Raw genomic sequence first — 18,640 nt, 5'->3', positions numbered from 1 at the left:
GCTGTGATGCGGGCCTGAATGAGCAGGTTGGTCATATGAGTTTAGAGAAGGAGACAGAAGCAAGAAATGTTATGGAGGCGGGCTCAACAAGATTTGGCGATTGGAAATGCGGACTGAGGGTAAGTGGGGAGTCAGGAATGGTTCTGAGTTTGAGAACCTGGCTGGAGAGAAGATGTTGCCCTTGATGGAAACAGTTCAGAAGAGGCGTAGTTTTTTCAAGAAAGAGAGTGAGATCTGTTTTGGATGCATTGAGTTTTGGATATTCAGTTCAAAATGTCTAATAGGTATCAAAAGTCTACCAATGGGAGCAGCTCGGTGGCGCAGTGGATAGAGCACCGGCCCTGGAGTCAGGAGGACCTGAGTTCAAATCCGGCCTCAGACACATAGCACTCACTAGCTGTGTGACTCTGGGCGAGTCACTTCACCCCAATTGCCTCACTTAAAAAAAAAAGTCTACAGATGAGGAAGTGGATGCTAAGAGACGCGACACAGTTTACTCATTGTCTCTCAGGTAATACAGAGGAGATATGGGATCAAAATCCCAGTCTTCTGACTTCATATCCATTAGGAGGTTTGGCAGAGAGAGGGCTTTGAAGGATTTGAAAGGTGCAGGAAGTGAGGGGACGAGGACAGCAAAGAAACCACTGTGACTCCATCTCGTGACTCAATCCTGGAGCTAGTTCAGTTCCCTTTCTGCTCAGTTATGGATCTACTGCAATTTATTTCTTGTGAGAAAACTTTATTCAAGTGTGGGAATTGGAAGAAAACCTTATTGCATTGTTTGAACCTAGCCCTGCATGGCTGGGAAATTGGACCACTTCTCCCTGATGCTTAGAGACCCTTAACCAAGGACTGAGGTTACGCTGACCAGAAACCTGGTCATATTTAGATATTGGTATAAGGAGTTTTCCCTTAATTGCACATTTCAAGCAACCCATATGTCTTATACGAAAACTGGCCCCATGCTGACCAATTATTTATTGTTTCTATGTTCCTTTGATTGTTTACAGACGTTTGGGGGGAGTGGGATATCTCTTTTTCTAAATTCAGGGAATTGCACCTGTTCGTTCTCTCTCTCCCAACTTGGAAAGTCCCTAATCTTTCATCTAATTAGAAATCAGATTACCTAATGTTGTATTCTTTCCTTTTGTTAATTTGGTCTCATTTGATTAATTGTTTTTAATGTATAAATGTCTTTCTCCTCTTGTATTTGGGGTCCCATTTTGTTAGGTAATTGGCATGCATTGCTTAATAAATCAATATGCTTGGATGATAGAATCTTTGTTTCCTCAGTCATTTTCTCCTTTACTCACCACAAAGGCTGAGGTGGGCTGGAACCAGGCCATGAGCAATAGTTACAAATGTCCCAGACACAAAGTACAAGAGAGCACCAGGAAGGAGAAAGCACCAACTATCAGGTGTTTCAGGAAAGCGATTCTATAGGAGGTGGCATACACAACCTGTGGGCATTGAAAGAAGTTCATCAGGAGCAGCAATGAGGAGGGAGAGCTTTTCTGGCCAGGGGCACAGACTTAGGGGGATTGCGTGAGATAATAGTGAAGTAGGCTGGAGCCAGACATAGAAATCAATCAATTTGTCCACAAGCATTTATAAGCCCCTGTACAATGGGGATGGTTTCTTAAAGAAGGAATTGTGTTATTAAGTTCAACAATTCACTTTGCAGATAAGGAGACCAAGACCCACAGGGAGGAGATGGCTTCCCCCAAGGTAACCTAATGGGCTAGAGTGTGTATGTGTTTCAGTCACGTCTGACTTGTGGTGACCCCATTTGGGGTTTTCTTGGCAAAGCTATTGGACTGGTTTGCCATTTGCTTTTCAGGCTCCTTTATAGATGAGGAAACTGAGGCAAATAGGGTTAAGTGACTCGTGCAGGGTCACACAGCTAGTAAGTATCTGAGCCTGGATTTGAACCCATGAAGATGAGTGTTCTTGACTCTAGGCCCTGGGGGCTCTATCTACTGCACTGCTTAGCTGTCCAGTGACTAGTAGTAGAAGAACCAGGAGTGGTACCCACTGCTCCTGACTTGCTAGGGCTCTTTCTGTGAAAGGAGATCATATTTGTAAAGTGCTTAGCATAGCTCCTGGCACATAGTAGGCACTTAATAAATGCTTATGCCCTTCTTCTACCACCATATGCAATGAGCTGTGATCCTTCATTAGTCGTTCTTTACAAAGTTTTCTGAGGGCAAAGATGCAAGTTAAGAAAGCTGAGAAAGGGCTTTGGATTTTCAATTGAGGTAGTTTATTCATGAAATTTCTTACTTAGATAAGAATCATAATTATAAGAAGATTAGTAGATGTAGTATAATATTCTCTCTCTCTCTCCCTCTCTCTCTCTCTCTCTTTCTCTCTCTCTCTCTCTCTCTCCCTTTCTCTCTCGTAGGCTCAGTACGCATCTTTGACTTTGCTGCTAAACTTTTTTTGACCCAGATGGATTTCAAAGAAGGAGGAACAGCTCTCACCTGGGCCCCCAGAGTGGTAAACCTTCTTTTTAAGTGGACCCAATCAGGATCCTCTGATAAAGACTACATTAGTAGTATTCCATTGTAGCCCACGTATATCCTGACAGTTTTTAGTTGAGTTCACTTTATTGAGCCTTTATGAAGATTCTCCTGCTGTGAAGGTAATTGAAGTCATCTTCAGGCCTCACTGTGGGGTGGTATCTGGTCACCCTTTTGTGGAAATGTTAGTGCTAGTAAAATTACTGTATTTTCAAGCATGTCATTTTTGGGAAAGAAAGTAGAACTTTGTTTGCCTATCTTTCATCCACTTGAATCTTGCAATGACAGTGCATTATTTTAGATTAAGACGGGGCCACCAGATGGAAGCTAACCAAAACAGAGACAAAAGAAGGGATTTATGGTGGGACCAGGACAAGGAATAGGTTCTAGGGTAGAACAGTGATAATGTCAGGAATGAGACAGAAAAAGAAGCTGCAGACTACTAGAAGACTCATATAGTTTGATGATTCTAGCATGATCCCAAGTGCTCCACACATGTACTAGCTACTCATAATTTATTGCTCATTTAGGCCTTGGGCAAATGAAATCATTTGGTAAACTGGTTTTGGGATATTGTATAGCACCAGAGACATCTAAACCTATTTTAAGCCATATAGCTCAGGTATAGCAATTTTATATATGTGTGTGTGTGTATTACTGTTAAATGTATATATGTATATACATACACATATATGTACATACATATATATGCATATATACACATATCTATATCTATGTATATCCTCACTCACAACAACCTTGACAGGTAGACAAAAAAAAATCATCATTATTCCCATTTTACAGAGGTGTTGTTATTCAGTTATTTTTTTTTTCAGTCATGTCTGACTCTTCCTGACCCCATTTGGGATTTTCTTGGCAAAGATACTGGAGTGATTTGCCATTTCCTTTTCCAGCTCATTTTAAGATGAGGAAACTGAGGCAAACAGGGTGAAGTGACTTGCCCAAGATCACACAGCTAGTAAGTGTCTGAGGCCAGGTTTGAACTCAGGAAGATGAGTCTTCCTGACTGCAGGCCTGGCACTCTATCCACAGTGCTACCTAGCTGTCCCCTCACAGAGTTGAGAGCTAAAATATATCACAAGGTCAGATTGGTCACCCTTGAAATATAACAAAGAGACAGTGTGGTAGAGGAGACAGAGAGCTGGTTTCAGTGCCAGGTAGACCTAGGTTTAAGCCTAATCTCTAATATGTGTGTGTGTGTGTGTGTACATATGTGTGTATGTATGTATGTATGTGTGTGTACATATACACACATACATATACAGACAGATATACATATGTATATGTGTGTGTGTGTATAGATATAAGTTATATCTATATCTACTTACTGCTAAGGCACAGTGGATAGAATGCTGGGCTTGGAGTCAGAAAACTCATTTTTGTGAGTTCAGATGTGGCTTATAGCACTTACTACCTGTGTGACCTTGGGAAAATTACTTGATCTTTCTGTGCCCTGAGCTAGTACTGTCAAATTCACATAGAAAGGGAGGTCACTAATCTGTCATACTGACTTAGTGAGAACACTTCCTGAAGCACATATTTCCTTTTCTAAGGACTGTCATAGCTACCTAGACCAGGTACCAAGTTACATTTTTTTTTTACCATGCTTTAAGGTTTACAAGATATTTTCCTTAGAATAACCCTGTGAGGTAGATAGTATAAACATTATTCCCATTTTACAGATGAAGAAACTGAGACTTACAGAGGAGGTATCGTGCCTAATGATCACACAGCTGGCGGAGACTTGAGCCCAATTCTGTCTGGCTCCAGGGCTAGCTCTCTATCTGTTACACCATACTGCATCTTTACTATATTTTGTGGAGACTAATCTGACTCTTGACATACTTTAGCCCTCACTCTACTTCTGAAAACTTTGTCAGAAAGCAAGGATTCAGATATGGTCACAGACTGCCCAGAATCTATTAAGGAGGTAGGAGGTGGCCTGGTAGTGGGTGTGAGTTGCCAGAAGATGAGGTAGAAGGTTTATATATCTAGACATGAGACTCCCCAGTATATGTGAATAATCATTCAACAAAGGCTAGGTGAGGGTGGTGGAGGAGACCCTGTTGTCATGACTGCTGCATTCTATTTGTTCCTAAGGTGAGCTACCGAGGAGGACTCCTTGTTGCAGGGTTTGAAGATGGGGTCATTCGCATTCTCGAACTTTTTGATCCCAAGGGGCTTGTTGTCTTTGCTGGGAGGAGGAAGGTGATGGCTGCACAGCTACACCTGAAGCAGGCTATTAAGCCTCATACGGCAGCAGTTACAGCAATAGCATATGAACAAAATGGAGAGGTCCTCGCCACAGGGGTAAGAAAAATGCTTTAAAAATTTGTGTTTCCAATGGGAAGTCCACAGCTAAGTTACCAGTATTCACTAATCTCATTATATAACTCTGTCTAACATAACAGAGGTAATAATAATGATGGTGGTGGTGATGCTGCGGCTGCTGCTGCTGCTGACATTGATAGTTAGCATTTATATGATGCCTACTATGTGCCAGGCACTGTGCTAAATGCTTTACTAATATCTCATTTGATCCTCGTAACAACCCTGGGAGGTAGATGCTATTATTATCCCCATTTTACAATTGAGAAAACCGAGGCAAACGGAGTTTAAGTGACTTACCCAACATTACGCATATGTTGATTCATCTGATCCTTACAACAACCTGGGAGGTGAGGTAGGTGCTATTGTTATCAACAAAGAATCACATTTTGCAGATGAGGAAACTGAGGCACAGAGAGGCTAAATGATTTGCCCAGGGTCATACAGCTAATAAGTGCCTGAGGCAGGATTGGAACTCAGGGCTTCTTGACTCTAAGTCCTGCATTCCACCCCACAGAACCACCTCGCTGCTGTCTTAGAGTGTACTGAAACGTACAGGCTAAATCTTATTATGTCTACACTTCCTTTCAATTTAGATTTCCCACTAAAGATTAAACTGGCTTTTGCTACTTGGATTCTAACGTGCAACCATCTAGTTGAGCCTACCACAGAATGCAAGAATCCCCTGTCCCTCATCTCAGATGTCTTAGAAGATCTCTCAGATCTCTTACAGTTCTAATCATCCAACCTTTTCTTGAGAACTTTCAGTGATGAGAAGCTCATTCCTTCAGAAGCCAGCCTATTCCATTTCTGGACAGCTCTATTAGGAAGTTCTTCCTTGATTGAAAAAACAAATCTCTTTCCTACAACTTTCATAATTGGTCTTAGTTCTCCCCCTTGGAGTCCAGTAATTTTTGTGAAACCAATTAAATAGATAAATGTGTCTATGCAATATTTCATTGTTCACTGTGAAATAGATTTAAACTAACAACTCTGTGTATTTTTGCTGGTTTTCCTTTCACAGAGTAAAGACAAAACTGTTTTCTTCTTTGTTGTGGGTAAACAGTATGAGCCAATTGGTTATATTAATGTTCCTGGGCCTGTTACACAGTTAGTATGGACTCCAAAATCTTATGTAAGTAATGAGTATTTTTCTTCCTAAAATCCCATTTAGTAGAGGGAAGGGGAGGTGGGTCTAGGGAATAAAGTATTGTGTTTAGAATGAGTTGCTCTACACTAACTGGCTAGCTGATTTTGAGTGGGTTACTTAACTGAAAATTAAAGATACTCACCAACACAAAGAAATAACGTGAGAATTTTTGCGTTAGTATATAAACCTCTTTGAACTCTTGAGAGAAGTATCATAAAAGTTTATCGCAGAACCCTCTCTCATTCCTTCACTCATTTTTTAATTCATTCCATATTTATTGAAAATGCTTACTATGTGAATTTTGTAGAAATAATAAAATTGCCATTGGGTTGGTTGTTGCTGACTGATGTCTTCTCAGTCACCTTTTTTCGGGGGTAATGATATTTTCTGTGCTCTTTTCCATCCTTACGGAATCTTCTACTCTTTGGGATAGCTTGAAAATAGATCCTTGTGTATCTTTAACACTGTATCACCTTCAAAATGGATTCCTTCTTTATCTGTTTGGTCAGGTCTATGCTCTCTTCCTAGTTTCTTCATCTTCTTTTTTAAAAAAATTAATAGTATTTTTTTTCCCAATTATATGTCAAGACAATTTTTAACATTCATTTTTTTTACAAGATTTTGATTTCCAAATTTTTCTCCTTCCCTCCCCTCTTCCAAAAATGACAAACAATTTGATATAGACTATGCATGTACTATCATGTAAAACATATTCCCATATTAGTCACAATTGTGAAAAGAAACAGATCAAAGGAAAAAAAACACAAAAAAGGGTAAAGCAAGTGAAAAAAGTGTGCTTCAGTCTGCATTCAGAGTCCATCAGTTCCTTATCTGAGTCCTTTGTACTTGGCTTGGATCATTGTGTTGCTGAGAAGAGTTCAGTCATTCATAGCTGATCATCACACAGTGTTGCTGATACTATGCACAGTGTGTTGCTTCTTCATCTTAAATATCATTTCCACTTCCTCACAAAGCACGTCAGGTACTGAGGTGTTAGAATCCATCCCATCATGGTAGTTCCATTGTCATCAATGTTGAGAATAGATCATCACAGAAATGGGATCTGACAGGTCTGTGGCATTTCACATTTGTTTGTTTACAAAACAACTTTATCTGTGAAATGCCTATTATAGATGAAACACTTTCCAGGTTTTATGCACAAAATATCTATATGAAATCTCTATTATCTATAAACATCTTCCAGTTTCAAATATAAATGTTCTCAAGAGCAGTTTGTATATGTAAACAACTTAACATGGGATCATGCCTAATGTGTCTTTTTGCTGCTTTTTGAGACAAAACTATTGGTATTTTTCCATTATCTGCTTCCATGATGTTTTGTAATTGAGATTGTATTCTAAACTGAATCATAGGCTCATGGATCTAGTGCTGAAGGAGACCTCTAAGGGTATCTAGTACAGCCCCCTAACTTTTCCGACGAGAAAACTGAAACCCAGGGAAGCTATGTGATAGCCCAAGGTCAGAGATAATTGGTTTAACAACCGTGTCTCTCCACTTGGCAGGAAGATCAGGTGTTTTTTGACTGGCATTGTTTGGGTGTTCTTTTGGACTCCTCATTACAGCAACCATTTTAGGATGATTAAATTTCTAATAGAATTAGTGATAACTAGAGTCAGTGTCTTTACTTTTTTTCCCCATTTTTCATTTAAAGAACCAATAATTTATTTAATCTTTTCTTTCTGATTTAATATTGTGTTTGACCTTTGCTCTAACCAGTCAATGATCTAAAACTGTACATAGATAGCTGGTTCTGAAATACTCTGAAATTGATAGCCAGTTGTTTACTGTCTGTTAAAATTAATTTTTCCTTCCTTCCTTCCTTCCTTCCTTCCTTCCTTCCTTCCTCTTCCTTCCTTCCTTCCTCTTTCTTTCTTTCTTTCCTTCTTTCTTTTTCTTCCTTCCTTCCTTCCTCTTTCTTTCTTTCTTTCCTTCTTTCTTTTTCCTTTCTTTCTTTCTTTCTTTCTTTCTTTCTTTCTTTCTTTCTTTCTTTCTTTCTTTCTTTTCTTTCTTTCTTTCTTTCTTCCTTTCCTTCCTTCCTTTCTTTCTCTTTCTTTCTTTCTTTCTTTTTCTTTCTTTCTTTCTTTCTTTCTTTCTTCTTTCTTTCTTCTTCTTCTTCTTTCTTTCTTTCTTTCTTCCTTCCTTCCTTCCTTCCTTCCTTCCTTTCTTCCTTCCTTTCTTTCTTTCTTTCTTCCTTCCTTCCTTCCTTCCTTTCTTTCTTCCTTCCTTTCTTTCTTTCTTTCTTTCTTTCTTTCTTCTTTCTTTCTTTCTTTCTTTCTTTCTTTCTTTCTTTCTTTCTTTCTTTCTTTCTTTCTTCCTTCCTTCCTTCCTTTCTTTCTCTTTCTTTCTTTCTTTCTTTCTTTCTTTCTTTCTTTCTTTCTTTCTTTCTTTCTTTCTTTCTTTCTTTTTCTTTCTTCTTTTCTCCCTCCCTCCCTCCTTCCTTCCTTCCTTCCTTCCTTCCTTCCTTCCTTCCTTCCTTCCTTCCTTCCTTCCTTCCTTCCTTCCTTCCTTCTCTTCCTTCCTTCCTTCCTTCTCCCTCTCTCCTTCCCTTCTTTTTTGTTTCTTTTACCAGATCTACCAAGTTCATTTCTTGAGTCAAGTCTTCATGAAGTGTAGGTGTAGGTCCCCTGAGTAGTCTGTGGGCCTTTGGCCTCATTTATTTCTCAATCTTAGGCCATATTTTCTAAGAATTTTTTTGTTGTCCTCCTCCTTGATGACCTTCCTATCAAAATCGCTGAGGACCAAGCTATGTGTTGGCACAGTTTGAAGGGACTTGTTAAGCTCTTCACAGAATTTCTCTACTTCTTTATCTTCATGATGCTCTGTTTACTTATGCTTATCATGATTGCTGCAAGGGGAGATGAACAAGTATCCCATGATATAGTATTTCGTGTTCCATTTGGTTGCATAATGAAACCAGCTCTGCCAATGCCGTTTGCCACTCTCAAAAGAATCTGTGGTTTATTTAGTGCTACCTTTCTTATGTCTTCTGGTTTCATTTAATAATAGTTGTTGTTCAGTTGCGTCTGACTCTTTGTGACCCTAATTTGGGGTTTTCTTGTCAAAGACGCTGGAGCGGTTTGCCATTTCCTTCTCCAGCTCATTTGACAGATGAGGAAACTGAGACAAATAGGGTTAAATGACTTGCGCAGGGTCATACAGCTAGTAAATATCTGAGGCCAGACTTGAACTCAAGTCCTCCGGACTCCAGGCCCAGCACTCTTATCTAATGGGCCAACTAATTGCCCCCATTTTTATAGAAATTATATAGAAAAAAAATTATATAGAAACTTCATATGGAAAAAAATGTGAACTTATGCTGAATTGACATATATCTTATTGAATTTTAAGGTGTGATGGTACAAGCTAGCCAAGGCTAATATTTCTGTGATCTGATGCTATTTAAAAGTTTCTTTGTGTATTTGATCTTTTCTCCCATTCAGGATGATAGTTTTCTCTTGATTCTCTGTGAAAATGGCTATGTTCTTGAAGTTCCTGTTCCACAAGTCAGGGAAACGGAGACTCTACCAACCTTTGAAATCAAAGACCTGCCCATAAAATGTTTTCATTTCATGAGCATCAAATCAAGGATCCTGGTATGGAGTACCCCTGTGAAACACAATCTTTCTGATTTCTCCCTTCTCTCTAAGATAGCAAACTTTGGTAGAAGGGAAGATGGCTGATGGGGTATTCTGGGTAAGCACTGGGGAAGCACTGGGTGCTTTGGGATGATGTTACAAACCCTGGGTGCTCCTTTGTTCCCATCTCATTCAGATGAGGTGCCCTCCTCTACCTTTCATGAAGGAAGTTTCAGAGACAGAGAGAGAGAGATTTCCAAGGGAACAACCAAAGAGCAAAAACACAAGTTTTGTGTGTCATCCCAAAGCCTTCAGCTCTGATCCACAACACACATGGCCCTCTGGCCAATCAGTCAATAAGTATTTATTTATTAAGTGGCTACTATATGCCAGGCACTGTGCTGAGTGCTGGAGATACAAAGAAAGACTCAACAATGTGATGAGAGATAAACAAGCAAAATATTTATGAATAAGGTATATGCAGGATAAATATGTAGAAGCAAGATATATATATATGTATATATATATACACATGTACATATATATGTATATATGTATATGTATATGTATATATATGTGTGTATATATACACATACACACACACACACACATATATATACACACATACACACACACACACACACACACATACAGGAGAAATAGGAAATAACAGAGAGAAGGCACTAGAATTAGGAAGTGGCCCAATATCCACGGATCAGGGAGCATCCATCTGGTGAGGGCCAGAAACCAGGGAGGTATGAGTTAACTCTTCACAGTCCAGCAGCGCCATCTGGAAATGTTGGGAGTAAAGAAATTGTGGGACAGTTGGGGTTAACGCTGCCCTAAGGTAGATTGATTTGAGATACAGCGATGGGGCACTTTGTGCAAGAGGAGGATAAAAATAATTTTTGAGGATTTGGTAAAGAGGTGCTGAGACTTCAGGGAGCCGCCTTGCTTTTTCATATCCTTGCTGACTTTTTTCACCTTCAGGATAGTGGCTTCTGTTTTCATGCTCTGGGCTGCTTTTAAGTAGCTTAAACAAATACCCCTATCTAATGGTTTGTTGTTCAGTTATTTCAGTCATGTCTGACTCTTAATTAACCCCATTTGGGGTTTTCTTGGCAAAAATACTACCCTCCCTCTTTACTTGCCATGGGCATTTTTCAGTGAGGAGAATGATATGGCCAAAAGTGATCAAACTTCAAATGCCATTGACCAACCCTATCCCAACCTTCCACAAACAGTTTCAAGAGAAAGTGGGCAGAATTAGAAGTTGCAGCCTTGATCATTGAATACAAGTGCTTGTGTTCATCTTGGTAAGCCACTTGCGTCTAATTCTCAAAACCATCCTTTGTGTTTGCAAGAACATGACAGAACTGAATAAAGCCTCCAACCCCAGACATGCACCCCATAGCACCCCCCAAGTTATAACCTTCCCTCTAATCAGCACTGTTCTACCTCACCATTCATTGGAAAGGCCCACAAGGGAAAGGAGCAAAAGAAAGAATAGTTATTCCACCCATACCATTCTGTGGTTTGGAAATGGTTTGGACATTTTGGCTAGCACCAGACCATCCTTGCTGTAGACATCATGTATTTAAATACAGTTTGAAAATATAAATTTGAAAAAAAGCAAAGCCCACAAAAAAGCAGGGGAGCATTGATGCAGTGACTGATTTCAAGTATATCCACAAATTATAGAAAAATATCTTACTTGCAGAATGATATTTGAAATCTTTCCATTGCTAGAATTGGAAACACAGGTTCTGGAGACATATTGTGGGTTATTACTGTCTAGTTACAACTGGGACGGTTTAAAAAGGAAAAATGGGCCTAGTGTATGGAGTGATTAACCTTTGCTTAAAAACTGTATTCAACTTTCCCCTTATTGGCAATGGAACCCCTGTAGATTTCTCTATAGCACAAGGATGCGTGGGATAAAACAGAAATGCTTGAGTGATTTTTTGGGGCTTCTTGTCACTTTCAAGAGTAAAAGGACCTAGATGGTGACAACTCCATTATTTTAAAATGGTCACCTACCATCATAGAAATAAAAAACCATATGATCAGTGAGTTCTTTTTTTTTTTTTGGCTTTTAGGCAGTTGGGGTTAAGTGACTTGCCCAAGGTCACACAGCTAGTAACTGTCAGGTGTTGGGTCTGAGGCTGGATTTGAATTCAGGTCCTCCTGACTTCAGGGCCAGTGCTCTTATCCACTGCACCACCTAGCTGCCCTGATCAGAGAGTTCTTTCAGGACTCCTTGGAAATCTTTCTTCATTTGGTAAGATGTATATAGTTTATGTTTAGTAAATTCAGATTGAATGAATGTAATCTATGAGTTGTTTTTATTCTCTTTCATTTTAGAGGGACATAGAGATTGAACGCAGAAGAAAAAGGAAGGAAGAGAAGGAGAAGGAGAAGGAAGAAAGGAGAAAGATACGACTTCAAATGATGAAAGCCTTGAAAGAATCAGAAGGAGAAGAGGAAGAAGAGGGAGAGCAGGAGGAAGAGGAGGAGGAGGAAGAGGAGGGGCCCCTGCCAGAAATTTTCACTCCAGACAAACCTTGTCCCATCCTCTGTGGATTTTACTCTGCACCAAAGAAATTCTGGATTTCTCTGGTAAGTTTAAGGTTTTGTACTTTTTCTGGCTCTGTCCTAACATATCTTGTAGCTACTATTTTCTAATATATTGTTAGATTAGTGATTATGATCCTAACATATGGATATCTGTCAACTAACATTTGAGGGCCAAGACAGTTAATCCTATAATGTTAATAGCATTTGTCATTATGTTTATTATAACACTAGGCAGCCAGATGGTGCAGTGAATAGAGCACTGGACCAAGAATCAGGAAGACCTCAGCGTCCAGCCTCAGACACTTGCTAGCTCTGTGACCCTAGGCAAGTCACTTAACCCGGTTTGCCTCAGTTTTCTCATCTGTAAAATGAGCTGGAGAAAGAAAAGGCAAACCGCTCCAGTGCCTTTGCCAAGAAAATCCCTAATGGGGTCATGAATAGTTGGACACCACTGAAACGACTCAGCAAGAACAAAATTATAACCCACAGCCACTATGCGTTATGGCCTCCAAGATATATTCTTTAATCTTGCTAGCCACAAAATATTATCTTACACTTGCCTTCAAGAATGTTTTTTTTCTTGTGATAATTATAATTGCCAGTCAATAATAATTAAAATAATGATATAAAATAACATAATGAACCACATTGTGTGTTGTAAGATTTTAACATTAATCCTTAATTGGTCAAAGGAGGCTGAGGACCCTTCAAAATTATTGTTCAGTTGTTTTTCAGTTGTGCCCAAGTCTGTGTGACCCCATTTGGGATTTTCTTGGCAAAGATACTGGAGTGGTTTACCATTTCCTTCTCCAGCTCATTTTACAGATGAGGAAACTGAGGCAAACAGAGTTAAGTGATTTGCCCACGGTCACAGAGCTAGTAAGTATCTGAGGCTATATTTGAACTCAGGAAGATGACTCTTTCTAAATCCAGGCCCAGCACTCTCTGCACTACCACCTAGCTCCCCGCCTCAAGATAAATCAATTAACATATAATAAATAACAAGTAATTCCCATGCTACATAAAACTGAATAAAAAAAAGACTTTTTTTTAAATCCAGCTCTGTCCAATAAGGCAAACTTTGTCCTAATTCCCAAGTCAACTAAGGCTAAGGCAGAAAAAGAGAATTGTAGACTAATATTAAATAAATAGCTGACAAATAATATATCAAGAAAGACTGACCACGATAAAGCTAAATTTACACCAGTAATGCAAGCACATTTCAATATTAGGAAAACAAGTAATATAAGAAATCATAGAGATTTTTCATAGATAGTGAGGGGACCTCAAAGTTTGTCTAGTCTAAGCCCCTGATGTTACAGACAAGGAAACTGAGACTCAGAGAAATAACAGGTCTTGGTCAGAGCTAGGATTCAAATCTGGGATATCTTACGCTATATCTAGTGCTTTTTTCTTCCTGTTTGCAGGTGGTATTGTATTGATTTCATTAAGTCAAGTCATTTATTATATGCTGACTAGGTTCCAGGCACTGTTGCTATGATAAAACAAAACAAAACAAAACAATACAAAACAAACCAAATAAACTGAAGAGTCCCTGCCCTCAAGGAGCTCACAGTTTGAATCCAAAAATTTGTATTGCTAAATGACAGAGAATTGGCAGCTTTCTTACTATGCATAGTATAAAACAAGGTTGTTCATTCTCACTATTCATACCATTCTACATAGTCTTGAACTGCCAACTGTGTCTGTAAGTAAGATAAGGAAATTGAAGGAAAGGCATCAGTAAAGAGAATTATTGTAGACCAAGGATATGAAATAGTTTATTTAGAAGTGATATATCCTCTATCCCTAACTCATTCACACACACACATATACACATACACACATGCACACGCACACACACACACACACACACACACACACACACACACACACACACACATGAACATCTCCAAATTGCCAATAATTACTCATGGCCAGTCTTTGGATCCAGTGACTTCTCCATGGTCTCTTTTGTCCTAAGGGTACTTCTGGGTCTCAGAACCAGGCCATTCATTTATCTTCATCTGCCAGAGCTTCACTATCACAGTCCTTAAAATTCTGACATTGCATTTTAGGATCTGACTCAGGGCCCAGGGCCTTCAATTTTTCTAACCACTTTATAAGTAGAGGTCAGTTAGAACCACATATCCCAGACCGAGTTAACCCTGGAGGCAATGGAAGCCTCTCCTCCCTATGTGACAAAAATAGCCATAACTGTGGTGGTACAAGGTACTTCCTTCTAGTCTTCTTTTCATGATGTTGTAATTCTTTATATTTAGTCTATATCCAATTGCAATTTACTATGGCATACAGTATGGGATGCTGATAGAAACCTTATTTCTTCCAAACTACTTTTTAGTTAGCCTATTTTTTTGTCAACCTTGCACTAATCAAACACTAGGAAACTATAATGTAGTTGTTTTTGGGTCTTGCTTACCTAGTAGTTCTGATCATTCCTTTTTTCTTTCCTTCCTTCCTTTCTCTTTCTTTATTTTTTTCTTTCTTTCTCTTCTTTTATTTCTTTCTTTCATTCTTTTTCTTTCTCCTTCCTTTCTTCCTTCCTTCCTTCCTTCCTTCCTTCCTTCCTCCTCCTTTCCTTCCTTCTTCCCTTCCTTCCTCTTTCTCTTTCTTTCTTTTCTTTTCCTTCTTTCTTTCTTTCTTTCTTTCTTTCTTTCTTTCTTTCTTTCTTTCTTTCTTTCTTTCTTTCTTTCTTTCTTCTTCTTTCTTTCTTTCTTCTTTCTTTCTCTTTTCTCTTTTCTCTTTCTTTTCTCTCTCTTTCTCTCTCTCTCTCTCTCTCTCTCTCTCTCTCTCTCTCTCTCTCTCTTTCTTTCTGTCTTGTATCAAAGAATTCTGATGATTACTGCTTTATGGTATAGTTTGATATCTGATACTGCTAGGCCTTTTCATCTCTACTTTGTTTCATGATTTTACTTGAAATTTATCATCTCCTATTCCACCAATTTTGTTATTATATTCCTTGGTTCTACAGAGTAACGTCTTTATGGTTTGATTTGTGTGCTACTAAATCGGTAGCATCATTTTTTATTTCAACAAGTATTTGTCTTCCTTTATTTCACTAATAAATGTTTTCTAATTGTAGTCATATAAGCCCTGAGTATGTCTTGATAAACTCCTTGTTATTTCACTTTGTTATTTTTTGATTTTTCTTTTTTTCTCTTCTTGCCAGGTTTTTATTAGTAATATATCAGAGATAATTTTGCTTCCTCTTTGCCAGTGTTTTCCCCCTCAATTTATTTGGCTTATTTCTATATCTAGCATTTCTAGAACTCTGTTGAATAATAGCAGAGACAGTGGGTATCCTTACTAACCTTGATCTTTTACTGGAAAATATTTCTCTGTTACAAATAATACCAGGTTCTGGTTTTAAATAGATACTTAGTCAATTAGGTGGTACAGTGGATAGATAGAACATTGGGCCTGGAGTGAGTAAAAGCTCAGTTCAAATCTAGCCTCAGACACTAACTAATTGTGTGATCCTGGGCAAGTCCCTTAACCTCTGTTTGCCTCAGTTTCCTTATCTGTAAAATGGGAATAATAATAGCAGCTACTCCCTAGGGCTGTTGTGGGGATCACATGAGATAATAATTGTAAAGCACATAATACAGTGCCTAGCACATAGTAAGCACTATTTAAATGTTAGCTATTTTTATTACTTATCATATTAAGGAAAAGTCTGTTGATTCTTGTGTTTTTGTTCCTATTCAAAAACAAATGTTGTATTTTGTCAAAGGCCTTTTCTATATCCTTTGATATAATCATGTGATTTTTTTGTCTTTATCATTAATATGATATATTATGTTTATTGTCTAGGTGGCACGGTAGATAGAGTGCTGGGCCTGGAGTCAGGAAGACATCTTCCTGAGTTCAAATCTGGCCTCACACACTTACTGGCTGTGTGACCTTAGGCAAGTCACTTAACCCTATTTGCCTTGGTTTCATTATCTGTAAAATGACCCAAAGAAGGAAATGGCCAACTATTCTAGTATCTTGCCAAGAAATCCCCAAATGGGGTCACAAAGAGTTGGGCACAGCTGAAAAAATGACTCAACAACAACCACCTCAATTTGCTAGGTTTCAGACAATAAAAAGCAACATTTCGAAAATAAGAAGGAAAGACATACATTGTTAGAGAAGATCTTCATGATAAATGTTTCAGATAAAAGTTTGGTATTTAAATTCTAGCAGGAACTGACATAGACTTCTAAGAGCTAATCCTAGCAAATAAATGTTCATGCAAATAGGCATTTTTCAAAATGAGAAACACAAAGCATTCATAATAATAACAAAAAAAGTGTTTAAACTCTCTAATAATGAAAGAAATGTAAATTAAAACAGCCATCAAATTAGTAAAGAGTTAAAAATTATAACTTTCGACTCAGGCACAGCTGCAGAAAAATAAGATGTTATCACATTATTCGCCAGCTGCTACAGCTGTGGATTGGTTCCATGTCACTGAAAAAGAAGATGGAATCATAGGATGAGAGCTTTAAAGTTGTTCATGCCCTTTTAGCAAGTCATTCTCCTACAAAGGCTGTCCTTTAAGGATGTTGCTGACAAGAAAAAGGAAAGCATGTCTATACAAAATTATTCCCAGAAATTACCGGTGTGCCCAATGATTGGGGAATGGCTGCTTCAGTTGTGGTATATCACTACAATGAATTTTCAGGGCATCATAAAAAAGACAAAGAAGAAGAATACAAAGAAATATAAGAAGTTTTACATAAGCTGAAGGTGTAAACAGTGGAAACAATACAGTGATAAAGCTTGAATAAGGACATGGAAACAAAGTTCAGAAAGGGATTTAGGAATAAACAGTATGATTTTGTCACTACCTTGTTAAAGCAAATGTATGCATTTAAAAAACCCAAATTATAATAAATGTTTGTAGTTTGATGTCCCATCTTTTTGTCCATCTTTTGCTATTGTTTGTCTATTTCAGTTTAGTTCAGTTAACATGTATTCATTGCGTCCTGTGTGCCAGGCACTGCATTACGCGCCCAACTATTTGAATATATGTTTTTGGTTATGGAAATTTATAGAATTTTTTTTTAAGTGTCAGAAAAGTAATACAATATTCACCATTTTTGCCTATCCACTGCTACAGAGTGCCTAACAGAAACTTTCCCTTTGTGGAAAATTTATGCCATTTGGGCCCAATAGAATAAGAGGAAGGTTCTGATAAGGATCCGTTGGAGGGGACAGCTTTTATCTCCCCATCCACTGCTACCACTATCTGTTGCATTTGAATCTTAACAAAAGAGCAAACTGAGACAGATCAAGATGACATTCATTAGCAGGAGCTTGCTACTTATCAATAAACAGGTCAATGGATTGCCTCCATTTATGCCAAAGACACCGAGCAAAGGGATAGTTCTCCTTGCATAATTTTTGGGGAGTATAGAACAAAGAAGAGAACAGAGTAGATGACATCATGGAATTAAGGGCAACATGATTGTTTAGAAGTTTGGTAATGGGAAGAGACCACCCTTCTTTCATGAGACCAAGAAGTGCTAATTGTCTGAGTCCAGATGCGAGATAGTGGCCCAGACTTTTGGACGGCAAACCAGACATCTTTGGAGGATAGCGTGGTGGAGTAAAGATATCAGGCCCAAACTCCTTTTCTGTTCATACACATTCTCCAAGGTCAGTTAAATTCCTTGAGCAGCAGACTTTTAAACTTAACCCATTACAGGCCAGCTGAACTCTGAACTAAGTTCAGAGACAAAGAATCATGACTTAAGCAGGTACAGGACAAAATCAATGAATTGTAAACAGGATCAATAAGAAAATGATACAAGATCAATTTTAATCTTCTCAGCTCCTATGGATTCAATTATCATCTCTATGTTGATGATTGTCCTTTTTTTTTTTTCAGTGAGGCAATTGGGGTTAAGTGACTTGCCTAAGGTCACACAGCTAGTATGGGTCAAGTGTTTGGTCTGAGACCGTATCTGAACTCTCAGGTCCTCTTAATTTCAGGGCCGGTGCTCTATCTACCGTGCCACCTAGCTGCCCCTATGTTGATGATTCTCAAATCTACTTACCAGGCTTTAACCTTTCTGCTGACCTCCAGTCTTGTATCTCCAGATGTATATTAGACATCTTGAACTAGGTGTCTATAGATATCTTAAACTTTACTTGTCCATTGAATTCATTTCCTGCCAAAACTTGGCCCCCTTCCAGACTTCCCTATTACTGTAAAAGTAAAGGGATTTGAACACCAAGCATCTTCCCAGTCCTCCAGGCTTGCAACCTACTTGTCATCTTTGACTCCTTACACTCTTGCCCCTTATATCCAATCTGTTTCCAAATACTGTTGATTTTACCTTCATTACATCTCTTGCCTCTGCCCCTTCTCTCCTCTGACACTGCCCCTACCTTGGTGCAAACGCTCATCACCTAATAATGGCCTGAGCTGCTTC

General features: G+C 38.6%; 1 protein-coding gene across 1 annotated transcript in view; it reads left to right on the top strand.

The window, feature by feature from the left end:
* Positions 1–18,640, top strand: part of CFAP44 (cilia and flagella associated protein 44) — a 142,243-nt gene that overhangs the window by 64,833 nt on the left and 58,770 nt on the right. Inside the window, exons 12-16 of the mRNA XM_021007126.2 lie at positions 2,405–2,499; positions 4,644–4,853; positions 5,896–6,006; positions 9,483–9,635; positions 11,982–12,236. Of these exons, the coding sequence (XP_020862785.1) occupies positions 2,405–2,499; positions 4,644–4,853; positions 5,896–6,006; positions 9,483–9,635; positions 11,982–12,236 (824 nt within the window). The remainder of the gene's footprint in view (positions 1–2,404; positions 2,500–4,643; positions 4,854–5,895; positions 6,007–9,482; positions 9,636–11,981; positions 12,237–18,640) is intronic.

This window comes from Phascolarctos cinereus, unplaced genomic scaffold, assembly GCF_003287225.1.
Source record: "Phascolarctos cinereus isolate Bilbo 61053 unplaced genomic scaffold, phaCin_HiC Scaffold_726;HRSCAF=1367, whole genome shotgun sequence".
Taxonomy (NCBI): domain Eukaryota; kingdom Metazoa; phylum Chordata; class Mammalia; order Diprotodontia; family Phascolarctidae; genus Phascolarctos; species Phascolarctos cinereus.
The sequence above is the reverse complement of the archived record's forward strand: the minus strand, read 5'-3'. Positions and strand labels throughout refer to the sequence as shown.